Source organism: Pezoporus wallicus, unplaced genomic scaffold (assembly GCF_028554395.1).
Source record: "Pezoporus wallicus isolate ANWC-B61680 ecotype Strahan unplaced genomic scaffold, APGP_CSIRO_Pwel_v1 contig_5958, whole genome shotgun sequence".
Taxonomy (NCBI): Eukaryota; Metazoa; Chordata; class Aves; order Psittaciformes; family Psittacidae; genus Pezoporus; species Pezoporus wallicus.
The window spans coordinates 850,568-866,177 of NW_026638491.1; the positions used below are offsets into that span (position 1 = coordinate 850,568).

At 39.4% G+C, this 15,610-nt stretch overlaps 1 protein-coding gene across 2 annotated transcripts in view; it reads left to right on the forward strand.

Moving 5' to 3' along the window:
* Positions 1-151: 151 nt before the first annotated feature.
* Positions 152-15,610, forward strand: part of PDHX (pyruvate dehydrogenase complex component X) — a 32,864-nt gene continuing 17,405 nt past the window's right edge. The window contains exons 1-5 of one of the 2 annotated variants that reach the window (XM_057410934.1): positions 152-387; positions 5,101-5,184; positions 8,173-8,273; positions 11,578-11,783; positions 13,662-13,760. In XM_057410934.1, the coding sequence (XP_057266917.1) occupies positions 252-387; positions 5,101-5,184; positions 8,173-8,273; positions 11,578-11,783; positions 13,662-13,760 (626 nt within the window). In that variant the 5' untranslated portion in view covers positions 152-251. The remainder of the gene's footprint in view (positions 388-5,100; positions 5,185-8,172; positions 8,274-11,577; positions 11,784-13,661; positions 13,761-15,610) is intronic. The other variant, XM_057410933.1, reaches the window with a different exon arrangement.

Consider the following 15,610-nt stretch of genomic DNA (forward strand, 5'->3'; position numbering starts at 1 on the left):
GGAGGGGGGGGGGGGGGGTGTCCCTTTCCCGGGGCCTGCCCGCTGAGCGCCTGTCTACTGCGGGTGTGTACCACCGAGCCGTGCGATACCCTAGGGCTGGACGTGATGGGATGTGCAGACTAGTCCCCCCTCGGGTCTGGTGTGCGGGAAAGGGGCAGTACCGGGTGAGGGGCGGGCCGATCTTTTTTCTGCTCAGGCAGTGCGAGAGACAGCCCCGGCACGGGGAGGGCAGGGACGAGAGGAGAAACAAGATGGCGGCTTCCTTGTGGGTGAGCTGTGGTGGCAAAGTGGCGCGGCTGCTGCTGGGGCGGCCGCCAGCTCTGGGCGCTGGCTTGGCGTTCGCTCGAGGGGGCTGGAGGTGTCTGCACGGGTCCCGGGAGCTGCTGGGTGAGTGATGGGTGCATCCTGCACCCGTCGTTGTTAGTCGAGTGCCCGTGCCGACGGCCTCTTGCAGGGGTGTGTGTGTAAGAGTTAAGTGAGGGGTGAAGATAGGTGGTGGTGGTGGTGGTGGTGGTGGTGAGAAGTAAAGGCTGTGTGCAAGGGAACAGAGAGATGGGAGTGCCTGGTGCTACCAGATAGGTAGCTTTCTGGGCTTTGAGTACACATTGCTGGCTGATGTCCAGCTCTTCAGCCACCACTATCCCTAAGTCCCTGTCCTCAAGTTTGCTCTCAGTCCCTTCACTCCCAGCCTGTGTTGATACCAGGGATTGTCCCAGTACACCTACGTGCGGGACACCTTGCACTTGGCGTTGTTGAACCTCTTGAGGTTAACATCGGTGCATCTCTCCAGCCTGTCCAGGCCCCTCTGAATGGTATTCTGTCCCTCAGTTGCATGTCAGTTGCACCACTCAGCTTAGTTTTGTTTGCAGACTTTGAAATTGCACTCGATCCCACAGTGTGTATCATTGATGAAGGTATTAAGCAGTATTGGTCCCAGTATGGATCCTTGAGGGACACCACTCATCACCGATCTCCATCTGGACACTGAACTATTTATCACTGCCCTCTGGATGTGACCATAACTGATTCCTCATCTACTGAATAGTCCTCCTGTATACTCCATCTCTCTCCAATTTATAGAGAAGAATGTTATGGGGGACCATGTCAAAGGCCATACAGAAGTCCAGATAGATGGCATCCATAGCTCTTCCTCTTTCTATGATGTAGTCACTCCATCATAGAAAGGCCACTAGGCTGGTCAGGCCGGACTTGCCCTTGGTGAAGCCATGCTGGCTGTCTCAGATCACCTCCTTGTCCTCCCTGTGCTATAGCATTGTTCCTAGGAGGATCTGTTCCATGATCTTCCCAGGCACAGAGGTGAAGCTGCCAGGTCAGTAGTTCCCAGGGTCCTCCTTTCCCTTTCTAAAAAGGGCTGCAGTGTTTCCCTTTTTCCAGTCACCAGGGACTTCACCTGACTGCCATGGCTTTTCACGTATCATGGACAGTGGCTTGGCAGCTATGTCAGCCAATACCCTCAGGACTCTGGGATATCTTGTCAGGTCTCATAGACTTCAGGTTCCTCGGGTAGTCACTATCCTGATCTCTTACAGTGGGAGGGGCATTGCACCAAGGATGGGCCTTGAGGTCCATCCACTTGAGAGGTGGGGGAAGAGAGATTAAATAACAATGGAAGTAATGGGAAAAATGTGTGTAATGTCTTTACCTTATCTCTGAAATATGGTTGAATACTTGTAGTCTTCTACAAATGTAATGATTTATTCCTTCATAATCCTGTGGCAATGTGACAGACAAGGTCAGTTTTATTGTATGTATTAACATTAGTGAATTACAGAACATGGGTGGACAATTAATTCCCTTAAAGCATTGTGCATTAGTTGAAGTTTCAGTACTGTGTTCTCTGAGTTCTTCACCATGGTGACTTTTAGGACTTGGAAGTAAGGATGAGAAGCACTTTCACTCAAGATGATGTGCTTTTCAGCTCAGAATTCTTCTAGGTTCTTTCCTTACCCTTTTTCTTCTGGATAATGGGGAGAGAGGGAAGGGGTTAATTTTTTAGTTTTCAGTGCTACTTTCTGTAAGCAATACGGCAACTGGTAGAAGTGTGGTGGTGTTTCCCATGGAATTACAATAAGCCTTAATGCTGGCAGAATCCTGCTGTTCTATACAATGTACTTTCTACGTGTCTACTTCTGTTCTCTAACTGAATAGAGATTAAGATATGCTAGTTAAAGAAAGAACCTCAAAAATCTGTCAGGTTCTGGGAAACTACTCATACAGAACAGTCTAGAAAGATATATTTATTTGGCCTCAGAACTACCCTTAAAAGCTCAGAAAGGTAATATGTCTTGTATTACAAGCTGTATGACAGAATGCTGCTGGGGTATACTGGATCAAATGACAAGAGATACAGTGTGCTTGGCCAAGGCATGGGCTGTATCATGAGCCCTGTCCTTGGAAGAACCCCCTGCCATGGGATGGGTCTTGCTGCTGTGTAGTGCCACTTTTCCAGGTCTGGGTTTACTAAATAGAGTCAGTCAGCTAGCAGATTGACGTGATCTGCTGCATGGCTGTGCCTAGTATTTGGTGCTGCAGGGCCTGAGAGGTTGTGGTGGTGTGTTGCTTACCTACACTGAACTTCTCAGATCTTTTTATTTTGTTTGTCAAAGGAAAGAAAAGGCTAAGAATTGACCTTGTTTCCGTATATAGACAGTCACAAGGAGGGGCTCTGTAACAAGAAATCTTCCAAGCTTTGCAACAAAAACATAAGATGTAACTGCGGAAACTTGAAATTGCTCAATTTCAACCTTGTCGTGGTTTAAGCCCAGCCTGTAACTCAGTACCATGCAGCTGTTCGCTCACTCCCCCCTAATTCCTCCGCCTGCTCCTGGAGGGATGGGGAGGAGAATCAAAAGAATGTAACTCACACGGGTTGAGATAAGAACAGTCTAGTAACAAAGGTATAACACAAACCACTACTCCTACCACCAATAATAATAATCATAAGGGAAATAACAAGGGAAGAGAATACAACTGCTCACCACCCACTGATCGATACCCAGCCTGACCGAGCAGTGATCTAGCCCTTCCGGGTAACTGCCCCCAGTTTACATAGCGGGCATGATGTGCTGTGGTATGGAATACCTCTTTGGTCAGTTTGGGTCAGGTGTTCTGTCTCTGCTTCCTCCCAGCTTCCCCTCCTCCCTGGCAGAGCATGAGACTCAGGAAGTCCTTGGTCAGAGTAAACATTACTGAGCAGCAACTAAAAACATCGGTATTATCAGTGCTGTTCCCAGGCTGAAAGTCAAAAGCACAGCACTTGCATAGGCTACTAACAAGGAAAAAATGTCTACCACTGCTAAACCCAGGACAAACCTGAAATGTAAATATGGTTTCCCAACAGAAAAAATATAGTATAAATATATACAATAATATATTCAGAATAATATATATAGAATATATATATTATTTATTATATATAATATATATAACCCTAAGCCCAACCCTAACCACCTTACCCTAACCCTACCCCTAACCTTAACCGTAACCCTGACCCTCACCCCTAACCCCTAGCCCTAACCCCTAACCCTATATATATATTTATATATATATTTTATATATAGAATATATATAGAATAATATATAGAATAAATTATACATGGGAAAAGTTCATCAGTGAAAGAGGTGGATCATCAGTTTAGAGTTTAGTATCATGGAGGCTTTAGAGTGCTAGTTTAGAGTGCTAGTATCATGGGGGCTTTATTAATTTCTAAGATATGCTTTAATTCTGAAAATAATTCCACAGCCTGTGGCCAAGAGGATGAGAGAAGAGTATGTAGTGTCTGTGCTGGATTTTAATAAGACCAACAAAGTTTATGGTCTAGGAATTCAATACTCTGAATTCTCATTTCTTTTTTTAGTATTTGAATTTTGGGGAAATGGGATTACATACTTTGCCTTGGTGTTCTTAATGTTGCAGTTCAGCATTGAGACAGAGGTCACAATCAGGACGTGAGTATCTAGCCCTTCGTAAAGAGTCAGAAAGGTTCTAACAAGTGGCTAGATATGTTCTGCACATTTGCACCCCATTCGGTCTTCATGCTTGCAAGCCCATGACTAGAAGCCTGAGGTTGGAGAAGTCCTCTGAGACAGAAGGTGCTTGCCTGTCTGCTACATACGTAGTTGCACTGCTGGCATACTGTATAACTAGGAAGAAGAACTATGGTAGATACCACAGAGGAATTTGTGAGTGGAGTTACTTACACTGTCCTCTAGCACATCATGGTTCATCAGCAGGGAACATACCAATACCTCTAATGCGATTTCTTTTGAGTACAGCAGTTTTGGCCTCTCTTGAGGACTGAGGTATGTGTGTGTGTGTGTGTGTTCTCTCCTCTGGGCTTACTTATGTCTGACATCTCTTATGTTCAGCCTTTGTTTCCTGACAAGCAGGAAATGAGAAGACAAGTCGTAGAATCATACACTATGAAGTAATGCTTCAAATAGCTGCTGGTTTGTTTGTTTGTTTTATTTTCTAGTGTTTGTTTTTTATAGCTGCTTTTTCATTTTACACACAGTAGGGCTCCCACCACACACAAGCTAAGCTGTTTTTTTTCTGTTTACATCTCTGTTGACCGAGTCATGTAACCCTGTTTCACTTCCATCTGCAGAAGGATAGTTCAGTAGGTCAGGCTGAACTGAGGGATACTTGAAAACACTGGTTTGTATATTTTTAATAATGTACAAAATCTTGGTCATGGACAGAGTTTCCATTAAAAATTGAATCAAAGCTTAAGCAGGTAAGTATCTGAAGTCATCTTCAGCAGAGCCAAAGTTTATATATCATATTTTTATGTAAGAGAGATTTTAATTTGCTTAATATTTTGTATTATTTAAGACTGCATACTGAAGTTGGCCTTGTTCTCTGTGTAACATGCAGGTTCTATACTGAGTACCATGTTTTCTTTGGTGCTCTTTAGAGTGCATGCTCATATGCAAGCCTAAAAGAGCATCATAGTGAATCTTGTTCAAGTGTCTTTCAGATTCATGCACTTTTAGTTTCGTTTGTATTAAGCAGTTAACTGAGAACATAGTTATACTGAAAAAGTATTTAGTCTAGATAATCATGTGATTGTTTTACAGGTATACCTGGTATTAAAGTCCTCATGCCTGCACTGTCTCCTACCATGGAAGAAGGAAACATTGTGAAATGGTTAAAAAAGGAAGGTAACATAGTATTTTCCATGGCCACATTTGTTGTAACACTTCAGCTATATAAATCTGTTCTGTAAGAATAAGATCATTCTTTCTGGGTGGATCGTAGTAACTTGAAGCATTATGTTTGGTACTTGGATGCTGTCTTTTTGAACAACGCCCACTTTGAAATTCTTAGTTAATGACACGTTTTTCCCTTTCATTTTCTTTCAAAACATTGCATTTGGGCATAGTTTTGAAACATTTCATTAGGTTGTTCCCGGGTGTGAGATTGTGTGTGTTGTTTTAATTGTCGGTGCTGTCAGGCTGAACTTTGGAAGTTCGAGAGCCTTTGACTTTGCAGAGGGTCTCTGTTTCATTATGCTTCTGCATTAGAAAATAGCATGAAAGATGTGGTATTCCTATAGTTGCTATTCAGGGCTTACTTTTTCTTCTCTAAATTATAGTCTACAATTAAAGCTGATAAAATTGCTTTAATAATTCAGATTCCAAATGAGTAAATCTCTTTCCAGAAAGAAAAAAACCCAACCCCAAATCAAAACCCAAGCTACTCTTCCACAAAAAGTCCTACCAGCCATGGTTCTCCTGAGTTCTCTGTGCTCTGACAACTGAAAAGTAATGTTAAAATATGTTGGAGCAGCTAGATAAGTAGTCTGAGTGTATGTTTTGTCTTCACATCAGTTGTATGTAAGTCAAAAATGATCTGCAGAAGAGTTGGTAGTCCCTGTTATGTCAGGAGACCTTTTCCCCTACCATTCCACCTCTCCAATTACAGTTAAAACTGGATTTTGGTTGTACTTTTGGATTCCATGTAGCCGTTGTCCATTGGTATATATCTTATTCTTGGACAGTTTTAGATGTCTAAGATGCTGAACACTTTCAGAAAAGAGAAAAATCCCTTAAAGCAAATTATTTTTAACAGACACAATTGGTGAGCTAAGCCTATGTTTTGACTGTTCTGCCTTTATAAGCCATTTCCTCTAAGTGTTGATCCAGCCTCCATCATTGTATTACTAGGAGTACTTTGCTTTTACACATTTTTTTAATACATTTTGAGAGATGTCTGGAAGACAACTTGTCACTCCAGGAGTGGACACGACCTTTTGCTCGTAAAACTTCTAGTAAGAATTTCTGCAGAATTTACTAGAAACAGTATAGCAGTCTGTCTGCATGGAGGGGCCTTAGCAGAGGGAGCGTCTCACCAGAGTGGGGTAGAAGGGATCATAAAAAGATGTTAGGATGCAGCAGCTATGCAATGTCTTTTTCCACTCTACTTTCCACTACTTCTACCCCAACACAAAAGGAAAAAAAGAAAAAAGCTCCACACTTATTTTAATTAAATTAAAATAAAATCTTAATTGATGGTTGGACTTTGAGAGAAAATGACTTCAGAATTTTATTGCTCTACTTCCTATTTAGAAACAAGCTTAAAATTGACTAGTATATTCTCTTATTTGGACCATTGGTGGCCTTAATTAGTTCCTATGGATATTTTTTTTCCCCTCTGTCTGGAGAATAAACATGATTTTGAAAGAAATGAAGCTAAATTTTGAAGAAAAAGGAAAGTGATTTAATGCTTATACTCCTGTCTGTAAGGGATGTTCATAACTACAGAATCTTCCAGTGAGTTTGCCATGTAATTGTAGTGGCATTACTGAATATAACTATTTATTTTTTTTTGGATATGAGATTATCAGGTATTTTAGAGTAATTGATAGAAGCAAGCTGTTGATTGCATAGGAATTGGTTTTCGCACTGTTTAACCAGCAGGGGTCAGAAGAATACCGTTTTGATAATTTTTCTGCTCTTTGTGTAGGTATAAAATGTTTTCATTTCTATGCTTTCACAGGATGGACAGTACTGCAGAAGGAAAAATTAATTTAATTGACAGTTTGACTCTTCCGTCTCTCTGTTAATGCAGTGTCATATTGATTCCCTCGGGTGATAAAGTCCTCATAAAAATAAAACTGTATTTCTGAAAACTTGTTTTCGTTATGTATGAATTCAGTGTTCATGAAAGATGTTTGACTGACAGCTCAGGAGACTGAAATCCTTTTGTTATTGTGAGCAGGAAACAGAATAGGCAACAGTGCTAGCAGCTTCCTGCACTGTAACTCCTGCAGAGTAACTCTGCAGTGCAGTGTGACTCTTCTGCCTTCTGAGACACCCCTTCCAGGGACTTCAAGTCTCTCTGCTTAGTGAATTTTGATTTGATTTCCAGAGTACAGCAAAGAACAAAGTTTATATCATGTGATTTGGATACTGGTCTGTCAGTAATTAAACAGAAAATCACAGACTGGTTTGGGTTGGAAGGCATCTTAAAGCTCATCTAGTTGCAACCCCCAGCCATGGGCAAGGATACCTTTCACTAGACAGGGTTGCTTCAAGCCCAGTCCAACCTGGCCTTCAGCACTTCCAGGGCAGCTGCAGGTAGGGCAGCTGTAGCTTCAGCAGAGATCCTAATCATTCAGCCTAGCTATAAGAACGGAATAATTTAAAAGAAAGAAAACCAAACCAACCAACCAACCAACAAAACAACAAACCCACAACATAAAACACCACAAAAACAAATAACCTCCCTCCCCCAAACCCAAACCCCACAAAACCCAGCACTGTTTTTCAAGTGCATTATATATAATCTTGGAGAGTTGCATTCAGGTCAGGCAACTTCTGTTGCAAATACTGCTCTCTTATTACAAAGCAGAAGATCAAAAATATGGTCTGCCAAAGTGTTCTTTCCACTCCTATCTATTGGAAAACCTACTGTGAACAGCAGTATTTGGAACATGTTAATGTTCTACTGCAGTGTGAATCTTGGTGTTTTTATTTGGAAGTGAAAGATACAATATGATAAATAATTATGGGTCATAAACTAGCTATAGAATATGTTAAAGAATGTAAAATGGCTGTCTTTTATGGAGAAGTATCTATCTTCCATGGTTAAATATATCTGAAAGGAAGTTTAGGCTAAGTATTCATTAGTTCTGTTATGTTTTGCAGGTGAAACAGTGAGTACTGGAGATGCCTTGTGTGAAATCGAAACGGACAAAGCAGTGGTCACCATGGAGTCAAGTGAAGATGGCATATTGGCTAAAATACTGGTAGGGGTTCTTCCTGTCTGATAAGGATAGTATCGCTTCTCTTCAGACTGTCATTCAGTGCATTGCCTCAAAACTTAGTTTCGATAGCTAGCTCAGTTTCCTGCTGCTCAGCTTTCAGAGTTATGTATTTATTTGCATTCTTAATGAGAAATAATTGCTGTATTTATTTCGTACATGTACCAAACTACTGGTACATGGTAATGATTCTATATATATTGATTGGCTTTTCAACTGACCCAATTTGAATTATGTTGCTTTTTATATTTTACACCTTATTAATTATGTCTGGAAATATTGCATTTTATGACATCTTTCTCAGAGTTATGAAAAAATGAGTTGCAATCAGGTAGGAATACAGAATTTTGGGTGGTACTTCACCCAGGCTGTGTGATCTCTGTGTTACATTATCTTGTGTTGGCTATTCATGATGAAACTTTACACAAGGTGGGCTGACCCAGAGGACAATTCTTAGAATTATTAATTTCCTTTATTCTTGAAATTATATTGACTAGGCTTAACTAAAACAAGGAGAGGTGGTATGAATGTTCTCTGAACATCATTTTGGAGTATCTGTATGTATGTGTGTATACAATAGAGATAATGATCAGCTTTTGTTTTTTTTTTTTTGTATATGTTTGGCTTTAAATCCTTTTCTGTACTAAGGTGGAAGAAATAACAACCAGAATATAGGGATCAGGATGAAGGGCATAGTTCTAACCCTGCATTGCTTAAGGTCTGCTTGCAAGTCCTCTGCTATGCTTTATATACTGTATTCTGAAAACACAAGTAAAATTCTATGTCTTGTCCTTTCTCTTCCTTCTCTTTTGTAATATTTTTAAAAGATGTTTCTTATTTCAAAATGACCCAATGTTAATTCTCATTAGAATTTAGAAGGGGGAAGCTAAAACTCTGTGGCCTTCTGTTGCTGCTTCTGTGTAAAAGTAAATATTACATTTTCTGCAAGCTCATGTTTGACGCTTAAGAATTAAGCAAGACTATATTTTTCGTGTCCATTAAATATCTATAATGGGAAATGTATTTTAGAGTATATTTTCTTTAAGGAGGTATGAAAAGTTGTTACTAATTGTGTGTAAGGACAGAGAAAGTATTTTCCCTTCCTTTCAGTATTCTTTTTTGCCCCCTAAGATTTTCCCTAAGCACTGTTCAAATTTGTGGAGTTCCCTAATGTATTCTGTGAAGGCTCTCACTAGCCTCCAGCACTTCCAGCAATACTGGGGTTTTTGATTTGTTTTTTTTTCCTTTTAGAAATCGGGTAGATAAACCTGGATAACCTTAAATAGGATTTTGCACTGTAAGTAGCATTAGTATTTCAGAAGCTGTGTTTTTTCTGTTTCCTGCCATGTATTGCAAATGCATTCCAAATTCCAAAATGTCTTTGTGTGGATTGCTGTCATAGCACGGTTTTTGATAGATGAAAACCAGACTCTCCAGCAATTACATGGTATCAGTGTCATGGAGCAGTAACACTCAGATGTCTACATCATCCAATAACAACCATATGCCAAGAGCTGAGTCTGAGGAGATGCCAGGATGTGGAAAATAACTACAATGTCTTTTCAGATTAAGGAAAGAGGGGCAGCTTTAATGGATTAACATTAACAGATTATTGTGCAATCCCCATCTTTAATGGATTCTATGATTCTAGTAATGCCCTTTTTTTTGAATCTATAAATGGTGGGCTCAAGTATTACAGTATAGAATAGATTCCCAAATAGGCTTTTATTACAGTCTCCTAAAAAGTACAGAAGAAACCTGATGGTTTGGAAATAATAGGAAATGGTTTGAAATAATAGGAGAGCAGTAAGATCAGATATTTTCTGCTTGTTTGTTTTTTTTTTTCTTCCTAGCTCAGTTGTGATCCTTAGTGTTTCTACAGTATCCTGTGGCTATTTCTGCACTGTGTTGGGTGTTCAGTGGATGGTTGTGTCAGGTTTTAACATGAGGCTGCCTCAGCTTTGTGGGAGATGGGGAGATGATTTCTGATTGAGAAGGCTGTCCTTCAAGATTGATGGGAAATTAAGAATGTTTGATCTGAGTTACCAGCATCTGTTTGAAGGTCACTCCCTTGCTAAAAGAAACGAGGCAAAAATTTTATGTTCTTTGATGCCAACTACAATTCTGTACCATCTTGACTGAGTTCTGCATGGAAAAGTGAGTCAAGTTAAATACAGTCTGCCTAATACTTTGGTTTTTACCTCTAAAGATATAAGGTTTAGTAGATGAAATTAATTCAATTTCTGTAACCTTTCATGTATTTTCTTGACTGTATAATGTAAGTATATATGGTGTAAGAGCAAGCTAAAAGTAAAGTAGATACTTGTGCATATATTTCTTTTCTGTCTGAATAGGTGTTTTAATGATCACTTCTAATTCAGTGTAAAATGCAATCAAAAATTAAATGGCTAAGAGTATCAAAAGGGTGATCATTCTTTCAGTAGAGCTGCTTCTTAAATTAACACTGTCTTTTTTCCTTAAAATACTTATTCCTTTTATTTGGACCAAAACCAGATATGAATACTTGTTGAAGATCTGGAGTTAATATCCATTTTATCATTCATGACCTAAATGAGAATTTGGATGAGCTGAAACTGTTTTGTATAAAACTTCCACTGCAGAGTGAGCTTTTCAGGGTACTAACAGAGAAGAGTGCATCAAGAGATTAGTAGTGTACATATCAACCCTAAGCGCTATCACTTTCGTAGTGGACAGACTTGTTAATTGGCCCCAGTTATGTTAAAATAGACAATCTTGGAGGTGAAAGTTGGTGGAAAAGGAATGTTACAGTCTTAAAAAAACAGTAATGGGGCACTGCTGTTGTGGGGTTTTGGTCTCTTTGTTTCATTAGTATCTAAATTTACAGGATTCTATGTACTTTAAGAAGTAACACTCACTGCTGGATACAGGGGAGATATGTTGAAGTACATCTGCTCAATGTGTTCAGCAAAATTTACAGGCTCTGTTTGCAAAGATTAGACACCCCCATTTTTTTTCAGTAGCTAATGTGACTTCATTCTTGGAGGTACTCAGTTGTCTGTAACTTACTTTGATTTCTGATTACTAGCTTTCCATGTATAGGATTCTGGGGCATAAATTAATATTCCTCACCTTATAATAGCAACTGTAATTCATTTCAGTCATGAGTCATTAATAGTAGGAATAAAATGTGTTCTATTTCCTTGATGAAGTGTCATTAATACGCCTGAAATTTTCCCATCTACCATTTTTAGTCATATTAATCTAGGCAGCACAATATGTAACAGTATTCTCATTGCCTTAAATTTAGGTGCAAGAAGGAAGCAAAAATGTACGCTTGGGCTCAGTAATCGGTCTGCTGGTAGAGGAAGGGCAGGACTGGAAGAAAGTTGAAATACCAGCTGATGGTGGTGCTCTATCTTCTCTGGCTCCACCAGCACCTGCACTTACCTCAAGTCCTGCAGGTCCTTCAGTTTCAGCCCCTCCTAAACTAGAGCATCAACCTGGAAAATTTCCGTAAGTTTTTATGTTTGTTGTAAAATGTAACTGTTATCTAGATCAGTGGAGCTGAACCAAGAAGAGTCTTTGCCCCTTTCTACTTACTATTAAACTTTTAGTTTAAGAGACTGTTTCAGTATGTGTGAGGTAAAAACACTTGCCTGCCCAGAATATTTCTCTGCTTGGAAGCCCGGTAAGACAATTTGAACAATGTTGTTTTATTAGAGCACCTTCTGTGGATGTGTCTTTATTTTGACATACAATTGCTTTGTGAAGGATTTTAAGCTTAAACTAGGAAGAAGTTGTCTAGAAACAAGTGACACACTCCAAAACCCTTCCAAGTTCTTGTACTTTTGATACTAGAAAAATTTTCTTCTTCTTTTCATAGCAGTGGAATGCAAAAAACTTAAACCTGTGAATTTTTGTGCTCTGTGTTAGTTTTGTTTTGATTAGTTATGGTACTCTGAAGCATTACAAACACTCAAATGGGAGAGTAAATTAACCCCAAAGTGTTAGTCAGGTAATAGTAATCTATCACAGGTTTAGGTTGCAGGATGCACTTCATTTGAAGGTGTTGCTCCTTGTTTGGAGTCAGTTGTGTAAAACCAAAGCTGTAAAGTTACAATCTATGAAAGAAAAGAATAGGAAACTAATTTTGGTAGCATGTGCTATGCAAACTCTTTGGTTTTCTTTATTTGGGGTTGGGTTTTTTTAATCTTCATTTGTGGGTGGGTTTTTTTGGTTTCGTTTTTAATTCCAACCCTCACTACCTTTTCTATCTGGTTTGCTATGTTTGGTTTTGTTGCCATCATTTAGGCTCTTCTCATGCAAGTGGAAGACAACTAATTGAGGTTATCATTGCCAAAATGTTACCTGTAGTAGGTGGATCATTCACAGAAAGGATCCTTTAAAGGACTGTGTTTTGCATTTTAGTGCGAAAGAACATCGGATGGGCCTCTGTTTCACTGCAGCTGTTAATTAGAAATGTATCAGAATCTTTGGAATCAGTTGATGATTTAAGACTTTTTTTTCTGGCATCTGCTTATGGACAGTTCTTGAAACTCCGTGTGGTGCAAATATGCTGTCCTTTAGGAAATAATGAGTTTGAGATTTTGTGGAAAGTCTTGAAGCTACGTATTAATACTTTTATGGAAATGTTGCTGTGTTTGTATTTAAGAATTCTGAACTCTCTTTTTGAAATGTTGTTTTTTTCCCCTCATTTCAGAGAGCAAATCACACTGAGGGGTACAGTGCACTCTGTAGCGATGTCCTGTTCTTTGTAGTTGATCCCTGTTTCTGTTTCCAGTCAGAAGTTTAATTGTTGACTGGTCTAGGTCAAGGTGGCAGATAGAGGTTTACTAGTACTGTAGCATAATTTGAGTATATGCTGATTAAAATATATGCGTGTGGGAAGGCTTTATATTTAGTCTTCTAAAGCAGACACTGAATTATGCAACTACATCTGTATGGCTTTTGCTTTCCAAAAGAAGTAGCCATTTCATCAATGCTACAAAATAAAATTAAATCTAGGGCAAAGGTAATGTTATAATTAGAACTAAGCTGCATTAATGATGCAATTACAGCTAGCCAAACAAATAAGAGGTGAGCAACACTCTTGTCTGAGAACCTAAACACCCATGCATTTTTTAATATTACTAAAGCAAGTTTGTCTTAAAATATATTTGGTTCTTCACTGATGACCGTTTTCCGGAAGAATCCACCAGGATATTGCATCACTGCTGTAAGAGGAAAGTTTGCAGCCTCGGTACAGAGCTCCTTCCCTGGCTGTTCCTTCTGAAATACAGGGCATATTTTGTAGTTTCTCCTGATACACGTTGAATTAACTAAATTAATCTTATTGTTTAAATAGTGTATTTTTTCTCCTCGTTTCCTTAGGGTACGCCTAAGTCCTGCAGCTCGCTTCATTTTGGAGACACATGGACTAGATACAACCAATCTTACACCTACTGGGCCTCGAGGAATCTTCACTAAAGAGTATGTAGATATTTCAGTAATGTTTCAACCTCATATTCCCTTATTTCTTCCTTTGAACCTAGAGCAATCTCCATGAACTGGAAATGTCCATTTATTGAAAAAGCCAACATTTTGTTCCATTTTTTTCTAAAGGGAAATGGCTTATTTACATTTGAAAGGCCTGTTGAGAATGTGGAGAATAGGTTAGGAACTATTGTCCAAAGTCTTTGATTAAAAATAAAAAAAACCCATCTCTTTTTGTTTTTATATCCTGTCTGAGCTGCATGGTACTGCTGTTATTATTTCTTGCAGCTCAGGCTAATGATGGTTATCAGCTCCTAGGTATCGTTAGCTGCTGTTGTGGATCTCACAAATTTTGCTACTCAGAGATGTATTCAGAGCTAAAATAAAATGCTGGTGTCATATTTTCTTTGCCTCCTTTTCTTTGGGGAGTTCAGATCTTCTTTCACTGTAGTTCAGTTATGAAGTCTGTAAGGTTTTAACTTGTTCCCTTTTTTATTAGTCTGGGGAGAGCATTGAAGTGTGATGGTAAGAAATCCTGAGCTGTTTTTTCTCCTATCTTTGTTTTTTTTTTCCCATCTTTGATTTAAAGGGCTTCTGTATACAAACCTGTGGTTTGTTATGATCAGGCTTCTAGTAGTTTAGTACACTTTTTGACTATTCTGATGTAAATATTGGCACACAGCCCTTGGAGTGCCGAACTCGTGTATAAAAACATGTTGTGGTAGGTCTGGACCCCTTAGTATCAAAATGGTGCATTACCTTCACATTATGCTATTGGAGGTGACAATTTTGGCATATTTTGAATATTATTTTTGTTCTCAGTAAAATTATTCCTTTTGACAAATATCATCATTAGCCTACACAGACCTTGTTAGCTACTGTAATTTTAGTTCTGTTCAAAGACAACCAGGTCAGCGTAACTTGGAATTGAATCCAGGGAAGCAGAAAGTAGATGTCTGCTTTTTTTAGAGAAAAGCAGACTTTTTTTTTTTACCATTTTCTATGGTCTTTGGCTGAGTTGAGGTAAAATGAGAAGTTGAATAGATAAAATATCCTATGTAACGTCGAATTATAAGAATTTTACTCTTAATTATGTAAGTATAGTGGTAATTCATGGTGTGTTACTAGGCTATGGCAGGTGGAAACCCTCTAGGACTTTGAGCTACCTAATTACCATTCCCTAGTTGTCATAGAGATGTAGCAAAGATTTTTCAGTAGCTATAGAATTATCTAACAAAATCTTTTTGCAAAACTGCTTTCTTCCATGCAAAAGATAGGACTTTGAAATGTCATTTTCCTCACCAGCCTGAGAAGAATTTCTTCCTAATATCTAACCTAAATCTCCCCTCTGTCAGTTTAAAGTCATTTCCCCTTGTCCTGTCACTACCTGCCCTTGTCAAAAGCCTCTCTCCAGATTTTTTTTTTGACTCCTTTAAGAACTGGAATATGCTCCTAGGTGTCCCTGGAGCCTTCTCTTCTCCAGGCTGAACAAGCCCAGCTCTCTCAGCCTGCCTCCACTGCAGAGGTGCTCCAGCCCTTGGAGCATCTTTGAGGTCTCCTCTGGACTTGCTCCAGCAGCTCCATGTACTCTCTTGTGTTGGGGGTTCCAGAGCTGAATGTGGTAGTTCAGGTGAGGTCTCACCAGAGCAGAGGAGAAACCTCAACCTGCTGGTCACACTGCTGGTGATGCAGTGCAGGACACGGTTTCTGGGTGGCAAGCACACACTGCAGGGTCGTGGTGAGCTTCTCTTTATCTTGGGTGTATGATATAGACTTGTTATGAGAACTAGAGTAGAGAGGTGATCTGACTGATACAGCTCTCCTAACAAATCGCTAGTATAGATGCA